Genomic DNA, 21,263 nt, shown 5'->3' on the forward strand with positions numbered 1-21,263 from the left:
GAGCAGAGGGGCTGTTTGCACAGAGGCTTTTTGCCTAGAGGATATGGGCACTCCTCTAAAAAATGCCGCTTTATCGCGGTGCTTCAGCATACTTAAAAGCCCAAAAGCATGTATTGATTTTTTGATTGTTTACTTTTCTCTCTCTCTCTGACATTCTCTGCTCCTGACACACATTCTTTAAAGAGGAAGATATGTTTGCATTCTTTTAATTGTGAGAAAGAACTGTCATCTCTGTCTTGTTATGGAGCACAGTTTAAACTTTTGACTAAATGGTGTTATTTCATGTCTAGAGGGCTCTAATAATGTTAACAGTGTGGGAGAGTTTATAAGGGTTAAAATATATAAAAATAACCATACAAACATATGGTTTCTACTTCGCGGATTTTCACCTATCGCGGGGGTTCAGGAACGCAACCCCCGCGATCGAAGAGGATTACTGTATATATATATATATATATATATATATATATATATATATATATATATATATATATATATATATATATATATATACAGTTTTATGTAAAAAAATATAAACACCTTTGTGTTGACAATTTCATTCAACATTAATAAATTGAGATGCAATGTAATATACATACAGGTACACATAATGTACAAAATAATTTTGAGTAACAATGATCTATACCGATCAAAACGATACTAAATACAAATATAATTTCGAGTAACAACGATATACCAATCAAAATGATGCTAAATATGAATTACGTAAAGTAGCACTTTATCAAGTTTACTTACTAACAAAACTCTCTTTCTGAACTACTGCCTGTGTCAGATTTCAAAATCAACCAGGTCTTTATCAATGTTTTCTGAGATTGCCCCCAAAAACTCACTCACAGTGCGTTTTGGCTGACTTGAAGCCATTTTTTCTGGAAAAATAAGTGAAAATGGTGCTTAATGATGACCTTCAATGATCTACTACTCTTTATGTGCTGAGGCGTCGTGTGTCTTTGAGAGACTTATAGTTCATTATGCATGCCCTCAGTTGTGTCTAATTACTTTCATATATGGACATCTACATATCATTGAAGATGCCACAGCTGCTGCCATCCAGTGGTATGAACTTTGCAAGTGTATGACTTACTGAGTCTGAGCTAATGACTCGAAAATGTGAGGTTGTGTTTGCCAAAGGTGGCCTCGTGTCTCCTCTTTTTTGGAGAATATCTCATGATTGATGCATCATACAATAATGTGCTTGGATATGTTTTACAATAATTCATTCTAGATTAAAAGTCAACCATAAATATTGTAACAATTTCATTGCCAGAAGTGTGAAGTTGACACCCATCGCTTGCAAACGAGGTATTGTTTATGTCGGTGTGTGAACTCATCTGTATGATATAGCAAAAGATTTTTAAATGATCACTTGCCCTGGTACTGGGCCACTTAGGGTGTAAGAGGCTGCATTTTACCTGTTCTATCAATGCAAAAAGCAGATGAATGTGAAATCATATATTTTGTAAAAACTGTATCTTTGGCACAGTTCTAAATGAATTCCTGTATGCTTTAAGATGTACATATCTGACAAGGACCTTTCATCTCTTCCATAGTGACTCCTTAGCCTAAACCTAGTATTTTTAAATTCTTTTTACCATGTCTGCAACATCATTGTATACAAATTAATCTGCTTTACTTTATTAATAAATAATACATTTGATTATATTTTGCATCTGAAATGTGTGAAAATGGTATAAATCTTCTTTATCAGCTATACCTAGTTTGCTGCATTTATAGTCTTAATACTTGCTTCTTCTGATCGTATGTGTAATTATGGTTGTCATGTCTTGCTGCCAGCTGCTGCAATAGACAAGTGGTTGTTTGATTTGCCTTAATAGCTTCCGTGTTAATTATACCATCAAAGTGATATTTTAGTTTTCTTCTTTTTGTGAGTGGAAAAAATGGTTATTTTATTTATTTTCTAAAAATGTACAAAGTCTATCATATCTGGAGGCTTTAGGTATTTCTTGTAATTGGTCCAACAGGTCTTCTTGTTGGCACACTGGATGCAGTGATGGATTCGACAGCCAAAGTTGCACCATATCGCATTCTACATCAAACACCTGACTCCCAAGTCTACTGGTCCATTGCTTGTGGTAAGTTAAGCTACGTTGTCAAAGTTAATGAAGATGTGCTTAAGGGATATGATGTCGTCCTGACATGTTGTTGGTTATATACTTTTTTTCTCAACATTAACAGAAAGTTTTGTCCAAGTAAATAGAAGTGTCAGGAAGTTCATTTACACTAGTGCTTGTTTTTCTAATTGATTGATTTGAATTGATTTCTAATTGGAAAAATTACTTTTATGATGGTGACTTTTTTTTGTCAATAAGTATATTGAAGTGTTAGAATTGCTCTTGTTGCTTCCCTTCTTATTGTCATCAGCATTAACAGATTAACTAGAGTAGCACTGTCAGACTTAATATCTGGGGGCTCTTGGACTATATTAAAGCAGCCTACTTCATTACTCTTTAAAACATGTTACATAAGGCCCATGTTGACTGTTAACTTACTCAAAGACCCCCCCCCCTTTGTTTCATATATGTACAGTATATGTATGTATATGTCTTTGGTCTATTTGGGCTTACTGTATCTGCACAGCACAACATGCTGCAGCTGCTGACTTGTAGTTGAAATGGAAACTGACTACTTGTAATGACCCTACAAGAAAACATGACAAGAAGGTAACATGTCATGCTGCCAAAGATGAAACAGTCTCATAGTATACCAACTTCAGCTGCTGCTGCTATGCTGTCCCAACTTGTTTGTTGTATGTGGACAGAAAACACATTTGAATATCCAATCATGTTAATGTTGATCACTATCCATTTCTGATTAGCTCCAAATGTGGTCTGCATGACTGTGATCCATCACCTTATTTACAACTGTTTTTAATGTGATTAAGTGCCATCTGTTCATGATGCATGCCAGTAGGTGTAAACAGATGTACTTTGCCTTAGCTACAAATTCTAGCAAGGGCCCAGATTGCAGTTCTCATTCACATATATCCACTGATGTACGTTCTTCACTCAATGTTGATTTTGGTTACATGGCTGCTGGTAGCTTTCCCAGACCACTGCAATGTCTAAGAAAAGAAAATCTGAGAAAGAGAGAAGAATATTTCAAGGTATATGTGATTCATAATATATGATTATAATGAACAGAGAGGCATCCGTGTGTCTTATTTGTACAAATCTGTTGGTAGTTGTTTATTTATATATTCTAGCCCCAGCTGTTATAACTTCTAGCCTTCAGTAAAACTGAGTTTGAATACCCTCAACTAGATTTTTACATTGCCTAAACCTATGCTTATAGCTATGCCCATTTATAGATTGGCATGTTTCTGCTGTTTATCCCTCTTTTGATAAAAAAAAAAAAAATCATTAATCAGATATCATGAGGGAATTATCACATTATAAAACATTTCTTAAAATGGAAATAGGTGTACTTTACTAAAGAACTGAAAAATACTGCCAGATATATTGCTAGATGTCATCCTTTCTAGAGGATTGTTTTCAGAAAAGTATACTGTATGTAAAACTTAAATTAAAGTTATTGGGTAGTACAGCCAAGTTAAAGAGTACAGTCTTTAAATAACTATATGTCGATATGAACAGGATTTTGGGTTATGCAAGATTTTTGTCATCTTATTTTTCTCTATAAACTTAAAAATTTTGTTGTGTTTCTTTTCCTTTCTCACATCACTCTTACCAGAAATTCTTCTTTCACATGAACCCACCTTTGTTTTATCTGTAAATCACTGGCCTTCCTGGATTAATGAATGAAAATACATAATATTTTTGTACTGTAGGTGCCTCAAAAGAAGAGATTGAACATCACTGGGAGTGGCTACAGCACAATGTGATGAAGACTCTTTCAGTGTTTGACTCCAGTGAGGATATCACTAGTTTTGTCCAAGGCAAAATACGGGTATGTGTGGAAAGGAGAACTCTCTCACTCATGAAGGGCCTGTTTATAGTTGTCATTTAATGTAACATTAATGCTTTTGGGGCATTGTGGGAAATTTAGAATATTCTGCGAAAATCACATGAAAGCATGCAAATTTCACAGTGACTATATAAAATGTTATGCTGAATTATTACAAGAAAACTCTTGATTCTCACAAGAGACTCATACAAAATGAAATATTATAATATTGAAGGAAATTTACAATAATAGCATATTTTAAGGTTTGTATTGTTATAGTTCACCTTTATGACACAGAAAACTACATTGTTTTGTAAAGTACACTTATTAAAAACCATTCTCTGCAGTCTGATGGTGAACTATTGTAACTAGATTATATATAAAAGAATTAATTTATTACAGTATAGCAAAAATGTTAAATTATATAGATGAGCGGTTTGTTGATAATTGTCATTTATGCTTTGGTTTGCTGTAGTATCAAATAATTAAAGTTCTGTGTGTTTGCACCAGTAATTTAAGCCTCTGCAGAACGTTTTTGATCTGTTTACCATCTGTTAGTAGCATTTTGATACATATGTAGTGTTTTATGTTTTGTTGCCAAATGTTGCCCTTGGTAGCACACAAATGATCATGGTGCCTATTATTATCCAAATCACAGACATACAGTGCATCCGGAAAGTATTCACAGCGTATCACTTTTTCTACATTTTGTTATGTTACAGCCTTATTCCAAAATGGATTAAATTCATTTTTTTCTTCAGAATTCTACACACAATAGCCCATAATGACAATGTGAAAAAAGTTTACTTGAGGTTTTTGCAAATTTATTAAAAATAAAAAAACAGAAATCACATGTACATAAGTATTCACAGCCTTTGCTCAATACTTTGTCGATGCACCTTTGGCAGCAATTACAGCCTCAGGTCTTTTTGAATATGATGCCACAAGCTTGGCACGCTTATCCTTGGCCAGTTTCGCCCATTCCTCTTTGCAGCACCTCTCAAGCTCCATCAGGTTGGATGGGAAGCGTCGGTGCACAGCCATTTTAAGATCTCTCCAGAGATGTTCAATTGGATTGCAGTCTGGGCTCTGGCTGGGCCACTCAAGGACATTCACAGAGTTGTCCTGAAGCCACTCCTTTGATATCTTGGCTGTGTGCTTAGGGTCGTTGTCCTGCTGAAAGATGAACCATCGCCCCAGTCTGAGGTCAAGAGCGCTCTGAAGCAGGTTTTCATCCAGGATGTCTCTGTACATTGCTGCATTCATCTTTCCCTTTATCCTGACTAGTCTCCCATTTCCTGCTGCTGAAAAACATCCCCACAGCATGATGCTGCTACCACCGTGCATCACTGTAGGGATAGTATCAGCCTGGTGATGAGCGGTGCCTGGTTTCCTACAAATATGACGCCTAGCATTAACACCAAAGAGTTCAATCTTTGTCTCATCAGACTGGAGAATTTTGTTTCTCATTGAGAGTCCTTCAGGTGCCTTTTGGCAAACTCCAGGCGGGCTGCCATGTGCCTTTTACTAAGGAGTGGCTTCCGTCTGGCCACTCTACCATACGGGCCTGATTGGTATATTGCTGCAGAGATGGTTGTCCTTTTGGAAGGTTCTCCTCTCTCCACAAAGGACCGCTGGAGCTCTGACAGAGTGACCATCGGGTTCTTGGTCACCTCCCTGACTAAGGCCCTTCTCCCCCATTTGCTCAATTTGCAAAAACCTCAAGTAAACTTTTTTCATGTTGTCATTATGGGGTGTTGTGTATAGTATTCTGAGGAAAAAACTGAATTTATTCCATTTTGAAATAAGGCTGTAACATAACAAAATGTGCAAAAAGTGATGCGCTGTGAATACTTTCTGGATGCACTGTAGTGCATGTATACCACCACCTTATGCATAGCTGGAGACTGTCCCAGCAATGCTATCCTGATTTCAGAAAAAAACTGGAAGACTTGGTGAAAACCTACATACATACAGTCATGTGAAAACATTAGGACACCCTTTGAAAGCATGTGGTTTTTTGTAACATTTTTAATAAATGGTTATTTCATCTCCGTTTCAACAATACAGAGAGATTAAAGTAATCCAACTAAACAAAGAAAACTGAGGAAAAGTCTTTTCAAGATCTTCTGTAAATGTCATTCTACAAAAATGCCTATTCTAACTGAGGAAAAGATAGGACACCCTTGCCCCTAATAGCGAGTGTTACCTCCTTTGGCTGAAATAACTGCAGTGAGACGGTTCTTGTAGCCATCTACCAGTCTTCGACATCGGTCTGAGGAAATTTTACCCCACTCCTCAATGCAGAACTTTTTCAGCTGTGAGATATTTGAGGGGTTTCTTGCATACAGCCCTTTTCAAGTCACCCACAGCATCTCAATGGGATTCAAATCTGGACTTTGACTTGGCCATTCCAGGACTCTCCATTTCTTCTTTTCAGCCAATCTTTGGTTGATTTACTAGTATGTTTTGGGTCATTGTCATGTTGCATGGTCCAGTTCCGCTTCAGCTTTAATTTTCTAACTGATGGTCTCACATGTTCTTCAAGCACCTTCTGATACACAGTAGAATTCATCGTGGATTCTATGATGGTGAGCTGACCAGGTCCTGCTGCAGCAAAGCAGCCCCAAACCATGACACTTCCACCTCCATGCTTCACAGTTGGTATGAGGTTCTTTTCTTGAATGCTGTGTTTGGTTTCGCCAAACATGTCCTCTGCTGTTGTGTCCAAATAATTCAATTTTGGACTCATCTGTCCAAAGAACATTATTCCAGAAGTCCTGGTCTTTGTCAACTTTATCTCTGGCAAATGTCAGTCTGGCCTCGATGTTTCACTTGGAAAGCAAAGGTTTCCTCCTTGCACACCTCCCATGCAAGTTAAACTTGTACAGTCTCTTTCTGATTGTAGAGGCATGTACTTCTACATCAACAGTAGCCAGAGCCTGCTGTAGTTCTCGAGATGACACTTTAGGGTTTTGGAGACCTCTTTTAGCATCTTGCGGTCTGCTCTTGGGGTGAACTTGCTGGGGCGACCAGTCCTGGGCATGTTGGCAGTTGTTTTGAAAGCCCTCCACTTGTAGACTATCTTCCGGACAGTGGAATGGCTGATTTCAAAATCTTTTGAGATCTTTTTAAATCCCTTCCCAGACTCATAGGCTGCTACAATCTTTTTTCTGAAGTCCTCTGACAGCTCTTTTGTTCTCACCATGGTGCTCACTCTCACTTCAACAGTCAGGAGCACACCAAACTAAATGTCTGAGGTTTAAATAGGGCAAGCCTCATTCAACATGCAGAGTAACGATCTACTAATTATGTGCACCTGGTGTGATATACCTGTGTGAGATCTGAGCCAATTTAAGAGGGAATACATGTGAGGGTGTCCTATCTTTTTCCTCAGTTAGAATAGGCATTTTTGTAGAATGACATTTACAGAAGATCTTGAAAAGACTTTTCTTCAGTTTTCTTTGTTTAGTTGGATTACTTTAATCTCTCTGTATTGTTGAAACGGAGATGAAATAACCATTTATTAAAAATGTTACAAAAAACCACATGCTTTCAAAGGGTGTCCTAATGTTTTCACATGACTGTACAGGTATACATGTAGACTTGACACTGGCAGTAACCATATATAAACTTAGTCATCTGAAAGTGTGAGGCAGTAGTATATTACCTTGCTGCTCACTTGCTTGTTTATACGAGGAAAAAAAAACAATTTTTAGCAAAAACTTCTAGTGGGTGCCAAGTCTTAAATCAGCAACCGTTGCAATTTGCTAAATTTTTTAATTGTTTTTCACACATATTGGGACATGAAATTGTTATATAGTATTTATATACTTGAGTGTTTTAGGTGTAATCTTTTGGAGGCATTCATTTTGAAAACTCTCCATTATAGACATCTGTAATATAACATAAATTTGTAGGGAACAAAATGTTTTATAAAGTTGCTTTTCAAATTGTGTTTTTAGTTTTTGTATGATAGAATTCTCTTTTGATTAGTTTGAGGTGTAATGTTTGTAAACTCCTTTTTTTATTTGTTTTTAAAAAAACATTTACAGGGTCTGATTGCAGAGGAAGGAAAGACCTCTCTCATCAGGGAGGATGATCCAGAGAAATTTAGGGAGGCTCTCCTGCGCTTTGAAAAGTGGTTCAACTTGCCCAAGTCAGAGAAGCTGATTAACTACTACTCTTGTAGCTACTGGAGGGGACGGGTTCCCTGTCAAGGCTGGCTTTACCTGAGCACCAACTTTCTTTGTTTCTATTCCTTTCTACTTGGTGCAGAAGGTAATTACACCAAAACATGGTTCTGAGTGTGTGACCTGTGGATCACCTGTTTTCAGTATGCATGAATCAAGTTGTCCACAAGTTGGCAGTAATTCTGTTTGAACAAAGTGTTACAATTTCAAAACTTAAACATGCCTGTTTGCTAATATAAAACCCCTGTTTACCACCCTATTTTGTGGTATGAGCATTCTGTCCTGAATCAGTCTTTATTTCTCATGTGTTCAAAGGTATTGCTCTGTGTGGTATTTGTGTTGCACTTTGCTTAAGTTACCATAAAATAATATAATGAGCACTGAGATGGAAATTTATTTATTTTTTATTATAATAAAGCTGCTCTCCAGCCTAACCTACTCCCTTTTGTACTTCCCTGCTGTTATGGTCTCTTGGAATGTGTTTAAACAATTGTGAGTGCTTCATCCATCTTGTCCAGTTCCACTCCACACCTACACTCTATAATGATCACACTCACTCTCTCTCTCTCTCTCTCCCCCTCCTTCTTTCTCTTGCTTCTTCAGTGCATTGTACATTTCTCACTACAACAGTAATTCTCAGTCTTCTGTTGACAGTGACCCCCTACCAATTTGTGGTATCTCCATTTATTTCTTTTAAGGCAACACCACAGGTCTGATTCCTAAAATAATTAATTCCAGAGTGCTGCCACAGTCTTTCTTGAAAAAAACTATCCCCAGGGGTCAATTCAACTGCAAAAAACAGTCCATTATTGATGTTTGTCAGTTTGTTGATGTTTATCAGTTTGCCTGTAGGCTACAATATTTTTTTCTTTAATATTTTGTATTAATCTGTTAAGTTAGTGGTGTAATTTCCATGTTTAAATTCATACCTTATGTTGTCATAGTATCATTTTTTCTGCTAGTCTACTCTTCTGATGTGGTTAATGTTATGATTTTTTTTTTGCTCTTTTGCAAAAGTAAACTGCTTTTCTTTGTACAGTTTTGGTTAATGCTATATGTTAATGTTCACACTCCATTTTAGAAGTGCATTTAACTTCATTATTGTGTGACTAGCATTGAAATAAGAAATTATTCTTTCAGTCTTTCAGTCTTGTCACTTGGGACCAACCTCAGTATTTATAAATGAACTTCCCCACTGTTAAAACAAAGGGAAAGTTTATAAAACAGTCTCAATGGAGTGCACCCATGGATATATTTTAGGTCATATCTAGCCACTCCTACCCACTGCAAAGGACTTTGTTTTCAATACACCTTAACTTCATCTTACAAGATGTACTTGCAGAAAAGGCACACCACTTTTGCTGGATCACTGCTGTCAGTATTCCTGCCATTACCATGTCTACAAAGCTCTGCAGTTATTATGGGCCACCAGCTGAAATCTAGGACTGCAAATGCAGCGAAACTACATGTGAATATTAGTATGTTTGTTTAAATATATGCAATTAAAAATAAATATGCTGGGTGTAAAATGGAACTTACATAGGCAAATCAAAATGGTTCTCTTCACCTTTGTGAGTAAGAGAATACTATTTTTTGCATTTTTAGATCTACATTTCTTTTTTGACTTGCATAGACTAGATCTCTGTAAGGTTTTACCTGCTTTTGATTTGGGTAACAATTAGCTTCTCGTCTTATTCTGTTGCTTGAGTCTTTAATCAGTAAAGCAATGCTGATATGCTTTGACAATTTTTTAGAAAATATAAAATTGGTGCCTGTTTTCTGCATCCTTGTTGGAAGGCTCAGGATTTTTTTTATAGTTGCTATGCAAATATAATGGGTGATTCCTTGAATTATCTAGATTCCTTTTACCTTTTCACAGTGAAGCTGGTTATTTCTTGGAATGAGATTTCAAAGCTGGAAAAAACCACCAATGTTATTCTAACAGAGACCATCCATGTATGTGCACGAGGAGAAGACCACTACTTTTCAGTCTTCCTGCACCTAAGTGAGACCTTCCTGTTAATGGAGCAGCTTGCAGACTATAGCATTAAGAGGCTGTTTGATAAGGAAACATTTGAAGGGGACCCTGCCCTTTATGATCCTCAACAGATCACAAAACGGTAACATATTCTATTTTACATTCAAATGATGAGATGTGTGCATTATTCTATTTTAGTAGCAAATTTGACATTTCTGAATTATTCTGAGAACTTGTGAGTTTTTGGAATAGACTAAAGTAGTCAAACTGACCTTGCACCATAAATGCTCATACTGTTTTTTAGCTCTTCTCAGGAGCTTAACATGTACAGTATGTTGTTTCTGAGAAAATTATTGGAGTCTTTTGTGCTCAAGAACTCTTCCTCACTTTTTCACAGGGGGCTGGAAACACGTGCTCGCAATGAACAGTTCAGAACCTTCTTTCGACTGCCACGAGAGGAGAACTTGCTGGAAGTCCATGAATGCTTCCTCTGGGTACCGTTTAACCATTACAACATGCTGGGAAAAATCTGTTTGTCTGAAAACTATCTTTGTTTTGCAAGCCAAGATGGCAGCCAGTGTCACATTATCATTCCAATGCGTGAGGTGAGAAGAATTTTTTGGTAACTGAGGTTTCCTGGACATCTTTTTATGTTATGAGTATTCCAGCGTGAGTAGCACAGTGTAGTCAGGCTTTCATTCTGGCAGTATTCCACTAATGCCAAAATCAAAGTATAAGACTGACAAGTTATGCAGGCATTCTGATACACAAAATTAGTATGACCTATACCTATCATTAATAATAATTGTTCACCTCAGCACTGGGTTTGACCTTAGATTACTTTGGTGTTGGGGACACTTCATTCATTAGTTGCTTCAACTGATGTTTGGACTCTGGGTCATGTTGATACACCCAGGTTTCATCCCCAATTTTGAAACACTTCTTAAATGTCTATGATTCCAAATTCATTAGCTCAAGATTGGATACAGTGTAATTTTGTTACCAGAGTCAACGTTCTGGGCTCCCAAGTCTAATAGACCTTGCTCATATTTAATTGTTTATGAATAATGCATTCAGCTTACCCATAACTAACCCCTATAGTATTTGCAATTTCATCTGCTGTTAGTCTTCAATTTCCAGTTACAATTCACTCTTTGTGATTTTTTCTTGTACTGTTGCTCAACACTGGGTAATCTTTGGGAGACATCCTGCCCCAATAGATTGCTGAAGCACATCTTTTCACTGTGGCATACAAAGGGCAGTGATTTTGGTGTAAATTGACTAGATGAAATTGAATCTCCAAAAATGTATTGTTTTTTTAGTGGTTATATTTTAGTGACAGCACAATACTTTATTTTGTGGTTTTTGCCATCCATGTTGACTTATTCCTGAAATAAGTAACATACACTGTAAACTGAGTGTAGTCAATTCAGTCTTGGAGCACCTCAGTAGCTGTAGATTTAAAAAAGCTGTAAAAGCTTCTGATAACTGAACTTGTTTAATTTTATGTCTTTTTTGTGTTTTCTTCTTTCCATCTTGGACAGATTTTTTCTTTCCAAGGATATTTTTTAAAATAATTTGTGAACATCCTCTAATATAAATGGAACCAAGTTATGTGGTCAACTGTTGGCTCCTTTCATATTTTCATGTTTGTGATTTGACTGCTGGTTAAAAACAGTAAATGTAGATGTTTAATAGTAAAGAATGCAATTGAGGGTTAGCAGTCTTAACAAGAAAGTTAACTAAAATGAAGCAGAAAATGTTGCTTGAGCAATAATTGCTTCAGCAGAAATAATTAACTACAAATGAACTGGGTTTGAACAAAATACTGAATCAAATGCAGTTCTCCAGGCCTAAACCAGATTACCCCTGATATAAAGCATAAATACAAGAAAATTGCAGTTTGCACATTTTAGCACAAAAAATTTAATCTTTAGACAGCTACAAACGCAATACCATAGGATACTTCTTTCAGATTCAGTCTTTTTTTTTTTTTTTTTTATTTATTTATTAATTTTATTATAATCAATACATAGTAATCAAGTTTTTACAAAAAAAAAGAATTATGCTAAGAACAGATCGATCCCCACCCTTGAGAGAGAGAGCAAGCCAAATGGTGTAAAATTTAAGGCTTGTAAAAAATACCTAAATCAACAAATTCTCTGTGCTTTATAAACTCATTTCAAAATATTACTGATTAGATCCTGCCATGTTTTGAAAAAAGTCTGCACAGATCCTCTAACTGAGTATTTGATTTTTTCCAATTTCAAATAGTATAACACATCGGTTTCCCACTGACTTAAAAGAGGAGAGTTTGGGTTCTTCCAGTTTATCAGAATAAGTCTGCGTGCCAACAGTGTAGTGAATGCAATCACAATTTGTTTGTCTTTCTCCACCTTAAGACCCTCTGGAAGAACCCCAAACACAGCTGTTAATGGGTTAGGAGGGATTGTGAGTCCAAGACTGTCTGAGAGGTAATTAAAAATTTTTGTCCAGAAGAATGTTAATTTGGTGCAGGCCCAGAACATGTGACCCAGTGAGGCTGGGGCTTGGTTGCAACGTTCGCAGGTTGGATCATGCCCTGGAAACATTTTGGAGAGTTTTAGTCGAGACAGATGTGCTTGATATATAATTTTGAGTTGTATAATTGTATGCTTTGCGCATATGGAGCTTGAGTGAATTCTCTGCATTGCTACTTTCCACTCCTTTTCTGATATATTAATTGAGAGGTCATTTTCAGATTCAGTCTTAACATTTGATCACTGTTTGTTTGATTATTTCAGCATTATAATGATAAATGCAATACAAAATTTTTTGTTTATTTCAAACAAAAAGGACATACATAGCCAGTTTTTCAACTTCCTTATTCAAAAGACTGGGAACAGTTAAAAAATAAGTTACAGGATTAAAAAGTAATATATTGTATATTTGCTTATTTTTTATCTGAAGGTTATTGGTGTTGAGACACCAGATAACACCACCAAAGCATTAACCTTGGTTGTAAGAGGGCAGAAAGCACTTCGCTTTATGGAAGTCATGGATTTTCAGCGCTTGGCTGGGATTGTTCGAGAAAAATGTGGCACATCAGGCAGCCCACAGCATATAGTCAGCAGACAGGTACTGGCAACTGTACACGCAGACTCCATAGTGTATGAAATTTCTTTTTTACAACTGATATACTTACTTGTTGAGCTTTTATAGGCACACATTGAAGGCTGCCCGGACCTCTTTGAGCATTTTGAAGATAACTCAGGAGAAGAGTCACTCATGGTTGGTCAGAAGGTCAGCAGTCGCACTGTCAGCACTGAGGCTTTGATGAATGTTTTCCACCCTCAGGATGCAGAAAACCTTGACCCAAAAATGGTATGCGTTTGGCAGAAACTATAGTACTAATCTATCACTATTTTATTTTGACCTAAATCAACAACTATTTTATAGATGAAACCCAAATTTTCTTTCCTCTCTTTCCATTGTTTTGGGCATCCTACAAGGTGAGACAAATATTTTCATTTTATCAGCGACCTCTACTTACTCAGGCCACCTATGTCTGTTTTCACTCACTTCATGATTTATTCTCTCTGCACAAATCTTTAAACTTAAATGCACGCTTTTCCAACTCTCCTCCAATAAACCACTATACATCAATCTCATCATTCCAGTTTTTTTAGGTTTTCCTCATATTATTCATTCATTCTTTGTGTTTTGTCTCATAAAACTTGTACATACCTTTCCTTTCATTGTCAGCAAACATCTTAAGGTATTATTTTATTAAATATAGAAGTATTTTCTACCAGGCTTATTAAATTTCCATTAATCATTTCCAAAACACAGAAAACAGCTACCAATGTATTTAAACTTTTTTGAGGCAGAATAATTGAGTTTGGCCATAGAAGCTTTTGAAAAATTTGTAATTGTTTATATATTTTACAGTTTTCCTACAATTAGAAGATCTCTGTCTAAAGTTAAATACTAAATAGTTTTATTTATGTCACTTTCTTACATTTTTTCACTTTTAATATTTTTGTGGATTTAAAATATTTTATATACTTTTTTCATTTATTTATTTATTTACTTCTGCCACCATTGTCTGTTTTCCAGATCTCAAGTAATTAATTCTAGACTTTGTGTTGCATTTTGATTAGCACATGCAAATAAGAATTTCACTATACTATGTGCAAGTGACTATGATCATCCTTTAAACCTATAATCCCATTTATTTTTTCTTTTGCCTATGCACTTTTTAATAATTACTTTCTGTTCTGCCCCACCTTTCTGTCTTAGTCTACAATCCAAGACTACCTAAACTTTATTATTACTAACACCTGTGATACAGTGATTTATTTTCTTTTACCAGGAGGAAATGTTCTCAATAAAAATACATTAGTTAAAAGGGTACAATTATTAAATTGTTACCTATATGAGAAACAATCAACGTTTTTCAGCAGTATCTATTCTTTTTGTCCTTTTGAATCCACCATACTTCCAGGTCCTTAAATTTGCTTTGGATGCCTCTAATTTCCTGAAAGTTCAGTTTTGTTTACATCTATTTTGAGGTAAAATGTGACATGAAGGTTCTTTGATCACTTTCCCAGCTAAAAGAAAAAATGAAAGAACAGTCTTGGAACATTCACTTTGCAGAATTTGGTCGGGGAGTCAGTATGTTTCGCACAAAGAAGACACGAGAGCTGATTATCCGTGGTGTACCTGAAGCTCTACGTGGTGAGCTATGGCTGCTTTTCTCTGGTAGGTGTTCTGGCCTTTTGTTAAGAATAAATATGAAATGTTTCAAATGTTTTTATTTTTTGATTTTAAGTTTGAATTTGTACTATAGGTAACATGAAATCTGTAATATCACAAATATGATACACAGGATATTTATGTTTACTTACAATTCTGTATAATTGTTCAACCATTTACCTTTGAGTTACACCAGGATTCTGTGATAGGTGTTGAAGAATAATTAAGAAGAATATCTAGCTGTATTCTTTTCCTCTTTGCTTCATTTGAATGTGACCTTTGACACTCAAAACAATTTGCTGTTGAGCGTGAACTAGCTGGGGTGAGCATCAGCACCTCCAAGTTTCAGGTCATAGTTCTGTCTTGGAAAAGAGCAGATTTCTCTGTCCATGGTGGACAACTGCCTTTACTGAGTAGTTCAGGTATCTTGGGATCTTGTTCAGAAGTTATGGGAAAAGGCAACACAAGATCAGCAAGTGGATTGGAGTGGTAATTGTTCCAGTTTGTGGTGGTAAGGCAGAAGCTGAGTCTATAGGCAGAAGTTTTGGTTTACTATCCAATCTACATCTATGTCCTGAGCTATGGTCATGAGTTGTGGGTAATGAACCGAAAGAATGAGATTGTTTGTTTGAACAGCAAAAATAAGATTTCTTCACAGGGCATGCTGGGCTGACACTGATAGGTTGAGAAGCTCTGAGATTTGGAAGAGCCTCAGAATAGAATTACTACTCCTCCAGATTGAAAGGAGCCAATTGAAGTGCTTTGGACATGTTGTAAGGATGTCCCCTCCGAGTGTCTCCCCCTGAGATGCTACAGACACATCCCACTTGGCAGAGGCTCTGCAGCTGACCCAGGACACACTGATGGAATCATATCTCTTGTGAATTCCCCAGGAAGAGCTGGAATCTGTAGCTGGAGACAGGGAAGTCTAGGCTGACCTGCCTGGCATGCTGCCACCACAACACTTACCAGGAAAAGTGGTTTCAGAAAATGAGAATGAGATAAGAATATTTGTTCTCTGTGTTTCAAATTACTTTACATACTTTGCATATTTTGATATTTAATCTATGTGTATCTATTTTACTATTAGGAGGAATGGTGGCTCTGAGGCTAAGGGTCTACACTCACAATCGAAAGGTTGCCGGTTCAAATCCCGTAAATGCCAAAAGTGACTCAGTTCTGTTGGGCCCTTGAGCAAGGCCCTTAACCTGCAATTGCTGAGCGCTTTGAGTAGTGAGAAAAGCGCTATATAAATGCAAAGAATTATTATTTTATATAAATATTATTTTGTAGCACAAATTATATTTTACAAAAGGGAAGCCATCTCATTTCCTGAAAGGATGGCACATACTATACATTATATAGATATGAAGAAATAGAGTACTTGGTTAAGAAAATTTGTTAAATACAAGCTTTGGCTTCTTGTGACTTTAAAACTATAAATTATGCTTTCAACAGCAAAAAGCCCACTTTGTACTGAGCCTACCTCTAAAAACACAATGTTTTAAGATAAAGAATATGCCTGTCAATGTAAAATAAAAAGAATGATAATTTAATTTGAACAAAGTTAGTTTGATTTGTATTTCAGTGCATAAATATAAAGAACATTTGGTATTTTTGAATTAAAACTTCCTGCAAAATGTCAATTATTCAAACATTGTTATTCATAGCTAAGCTTTTACTGTAAAATGTGTGAAGCAAATAATAGATTCATAGCTTCACTAACATTTGATGTGCAAATTCATGTGTTCAAAAATCAGATTGAGTAAAGCAAAATTTGGTAACTGATTAAGGAAACAAAACCCTCATGAAAACATTTCAGAAATAAATTTAAAATATAACATCTGCAAGATAGGTTTATTGCAGTAAAGTCATAAGGAATATGAAAAGTAAATATTTAACTAAACTGTTTTAAATTAAGCATTATTTTTAGTTCTGCATCTTAATTGCTAAAAAAGAAAAGGAAATGTTTTTGTACAGTATATCTCTAAAATTTTCAGTATGTTTTGGTAATAAAGCTTTTTAGTTTTGCTAAAAGTTAAGAGTATAGGTTTTGTTTCAAAGATCAATCTCTTTCAGAGTGGTTTGTGTTTTGATTTCAGGAGCGGTCAACGATATGGCCACACATCCTGGTTACTACACCAGGATCCTGGAAAAATGCATGGGGGCTTGCACCTTGGCAACTGATGAGATTGAGCGGGATTTGCACCGTTCACTTCCAGAACACCCTGCCTTCCAAAGTGACACAGGAATCTCTGCACTTCGCAGAGTCCTTACTGCCTATGCCTATAGAAATCCCAAGATAGGATACTGCCAGGTACTAAATAAAGGGCTCCATTTACTGTCTTGCTATTAATGTCAGTTTGTTCTATCCTAATAGAAAGGTTAGCTGATGAAAATTCTTTGTGTATGATGTTATGTAACTATGGAGTCCAGGACTGTTTTGTACCTTGCAGCCAACGCTACAAAGGGATGCTGTGGCTACCAAGACCCTTAACTGGACTAGACAGTATCAGTAAGGGATGAGTGAATATTATGTGCCATATATGCTCTTTTATATACTACATGTTTTTGTGTAGAGTTTCTGTGAGATCTATAAAGTAATATCGAAAAGAAGAATGCTGAATTTTATTTTCTCAACAGTCTGGGACACAGAATTTCTCCAGTGAATATCATTATTTCACAACACACTTAAAAATGTATACAGGAATATACTTGACTTAAAGAATTTTAAAGTATATAGTAGTTTAAGAATTTCTGTACTTATAATAGCAGTGTGAAAACAAATTTTATGAGATTTTTCCAAAATGTCTATGTAAACCATATATTTAATTTAATTTATTATCATAGCTTATTTTAAATTGTAAACTATTTATTATTAGTCTCACTATTACAAAAACAAATGCATATATTGGAGAATGGGACCTCAGACACAAACTACTATATTGAGAATTGATTAAAAACAAATGCATAAATTAGTATCAAATATAAATATATATAACATTTCTAGGGCAGATCAAGAAGCAATAAGATAAGAAGACAGGGTCACTTGTGCAAAATTAATGATATTTTCAGTGGTTGCATTGGTCACTGGTCAAGGAAATTATTACTTTATAGTTAACAGACTAATAGCACTGAGGAATAGTAAATTTCCAGTATAAACCCAAGTATTGTTTGTCTACTGGTTCATGAAATCGGCCCATCACCTTGGCTTTGCTGATTTTTAAGTGTAGATTGTTGTCTTTTCGGTGTAAGCTGTCTCATCATTACTGATGATCAGACCAACAATAGTGGTGTAATCAAGAAATGTAGTGTTTGCCTTGGGGTTATGTCTGGCCACACAATCATAGCAGAACAAAGGGTACTACAGGTGGTTTAGCTTACTACTTTATTGTGTGGCTGTGTTAAGAAACAATGAGGAGAGGTTGAGGGATATGCTAGTTAGGTAATCTAAAATTCAGGTACAAACAGTGGAACTTGTTAATCAGACTTGATGGAATAATAGTGTACAATGCTAAGCTGCAGTCTAAAAAAACAGTACTCTGATATAGCTATTTTTAATCAAGGTCTGCCAAGATTGTATAAAGTATCATCCTTTGTGGCTGCTGTCCAAACTATCTTGAGCACTATTTTTAATGTGCCTTAGCACCAGTCTATCAAAGCGTTTAATCAGAAAGGGACTGAGTGCCACTGGTCAGTAATTTGTAAGAGGGCCTACTTTTATTTTCTTTAGTTCCAGGATGACTGCTGTCTTTTTGAAGATTTGGGAAACACTGATTCTCTCTGTTGGGCATATACAATTGGGTTTTAAAAATGTCAATAACAGCACTGGTCTTTAAAACCCCACCTGACACTCCATATCGACCAGCTCCTTTGCAGACACGGACACATTTAAAAATCAGTATTCTCATGAAATCACTGATTCTCCTTTTTATAAGAGATTATTTCCATAATCTGGTCCTTCTTAAATACTCTGCATCGCAAAATAATGGGCCATCCAATTACAATATTAAGAAGTGGTTTTTATTGATACAGCTAATTGGAAATGGGGTGATCACCAATGTAGAGATCATCTAATTCTTTTGGTCTTTCTCTTGGCCTTTTAGTTTTTAACATAGTGGTCTTGCTGTTACCCTCTCTTATGGCTACCCTAGCACTTTGCTTAGTTACCTTTTCTCTCAGCACAGAGCTGTCATTGGTAGTGTACAGATGTTGAAGAGGAAATGAGAAAGAGCACCAAAAGGGCTTTTTAGTTTATCTATATTGATTTAATGCTGGTTTTAAATGCTCATTTCAATTCTTTGATTAAATAAAAATGTAATTGCATCAAAAGTTATCATTATTATGGATTGCATATATAGGGTGACACAATGATGTGCAGGCAGTGATAGCATAAAATAACTTTTTGTTTGAAGTCCAGCAATTTAGCTGCTTTGCCTGTTTAATATATCTGTACTTGAGTTTACACTTTTAAATATGTTTAACACTAGAATTACTGAAGCCTACGAAAAAACTCGTAATCAAGCCAAGGCTCCATATCTGTGTGTGGGGTGCCTGGAGTTGTAGGGTAAATAATACAGTATTTCATTATTTGGAATACATGCATGTCATGTGTGTTCTGTGTCTACAAAGATCTGGGTAAGTGTAGGATGAAAGGAAATGCAAGAAATGCTGAACACGTACCTAAAGCAGAAACATTTTCCATGTTATACTAATAATGACATTAAGTGTATAATGTGTGAAGACTTTAGTGCAAATATCAAATAAACACTTGTGCTTTTATTCAAGAACCAAAGAAAAAAAAAGCATTCAGTTTACATGTTGCTGTCAATGAGTTAAAAACTCAAGCTCAAATGTCAATTGACAGGGAGTTTACACATATTCTTGAATGGTGCAGAGGTAACAACTGGACAAAGGTAGGACTGTAAAAACAGACAGCTTCTTCACAGAGCTTTTGCTGGCTAATATGCGCCCAAACTTTATACTGGCTGTTACAGACTGAAATCATAGGCTTCTTCTTTTTGGGCATATACACCATCAGCATGGTGCTATCAAATCTAAATAGCAGTACCCAAAGAAAGACTCACACAGACAATATACAACCTTCACATAGAAAACTTTCAGGTTTGGGATTTGAACTCATTAGGCAATAAATTAAGGCCAATTGGTAAAAGAGAGAAGGACACTATATTTTCAGTTTATATTGATTTCGCATTTGTAGAGGCCTTATTGTGTTTGGGAAAAGATGTATTGAAATCAAGTTTACCTAGTGCATATGCCTGGCAATGTCTGTTGGGTATTTTGCAGTCTGTCACTGTGTACAGTTGTGTCCACATTTGTGCTTAAATTATATAGTCTTCTCTAGTTGGTTTCTGTCTTTGGTGTTTTTTTATATTTACTTTAAGGTCCTATTCCTCCTATGTGGAGGAAACTGGTGAAACAGAACACCAGTAAGGGAAATGCTTTGAGATAAAGTCACAGTCAAATTTATTTATATAGAACATTTAAAGCAACTAAAAGTTAACTGAAGTGCTTTACATCAGTAAAATCAACAACAAATAAGAAAATAGAGTAATTATAATATGGTAGAGTGTAAGGGAAATAAAGGAAGAAGAAACACAGAGGTAAAAGCAATGTCTGGCAGTTAACAACCATAAAATGCTTATACTTCTACAGAATAAAACAAGAGCTAAAACTGAAGTTAAAGTAGACTGTCAATGTGACCTAAAAGCATGTGAATAATACAGTCATCCATCCATTTTCCAACCTGTTGAATCCGAACACAGGGTCACGGGGGTCTGCTGGAGTCAATCCCAGCCAACTCAGGGCACAAGCCAGGAACCAATCCTGGGCAGGACGTCAACCCACCGCAGGACACACACATCCACAATTTTTAGACTCGCCAATCCACCTAACCTGAATGTCTTTGGACTGTGGGAGGAAACCAGAGTACCCGGAGGAAACACAGGGAGAACATGCAAACTCCATGCAGGGAGGACCCGGGAAGTGAACCCGGGTCTCCTATCTGCGAGGCAGCAGCACTACCACTGCGCCACCTTGCCACCCATAATACAATCATTTCTTCTTTAAAACAATGAGAAAACCCAATTTGTGCCTTTGCATGCGTGTTATGATGCCATGCTTATATGTAACAGTGAAGAATGCACAAAAAAGCAATTGCATCTTAAACATGATAAAGTGCTGAAAAATATTTTTACATTATAATGGAAAACCTGAATTGTGTAAGGTAATAAGGTATATGTCACACTGAGTAAAGGACAAGAACATTATTGGTAGTTAAACCAATTGTATGTTTTATTTTGTTATTATAAAGTTCACCTAAGTTCACCTGTTTTTTTGAGTAAACTTTATATGATCTGCAGTTATCAAATTAACTTGTATGTGTGAAACAT

The 21,263-nt window shown here is 36.0% G+C and overlaps 1 protein-coding gene across 2 annotated transcripts in view; it reads left to right on the forward strand.

Moving 5' to 3' along the window:
- Window positions 1–21,263, forward strand: part of tbc1d8b (TBC1 domain family member 8B) — a 48,582-nt gene that overhangs the window by 9,661 nt on the left and 17,658 nt on the right. For both annotated transcript variants that reach the window (XM_039766286.1, XM_039766287.1), the window contains exons 2-10: window positions 2,001–2,111; window positions 3,827–3,945; window positions 7,998–8,223; window positions 10,015–10,255; window positions 10,511–10,718; window positions 13,063–13,230; window positions 13,315–13,476; window positions 14,706–14,856; window positions 16,953–17,167. In XM_039766286.1, coding sequence (XP_039622220.1) covers window positions 2,001–2,111; window positions 3,827–3,945; window positions 7,998–8,223; window positions 10,015–10,255; window positions 10,511–10,718; window positions 13,063–13,230; window positions 13,315–13,476; window positions 14,706–14,856; window positions 16,953–17,167 — 1,601 coding nt within the window. The remainder of the gene's footprint in view (window positions 1–2,000; window positions 2,112–3,826; window positions 3,946–7,997; window positions 8,224–10,014; window positions 10,256–10,510; window positions 10,719–13,062; window positions 13,231–13,314; window positions 13,477–14,705; window positions 14,857–16,952; window positions 17,168–21,263) is intronic.

Source organism: Polypterus senegalus, chromosome 10 (assembly GCF_016835505.1).
Source record: "Polypterus senegalus isolate Bchr_013 chromosome 10, ASM1683550v1, whole genome shotgun sequence".
NCBI classification, from domain to species: domain Eukaryota; kingdom Metazoa; phylum Chordata; class Cladistia; order Polypteriformes; family Polypteridae; genus Polypterus; species Polypterus senegalus.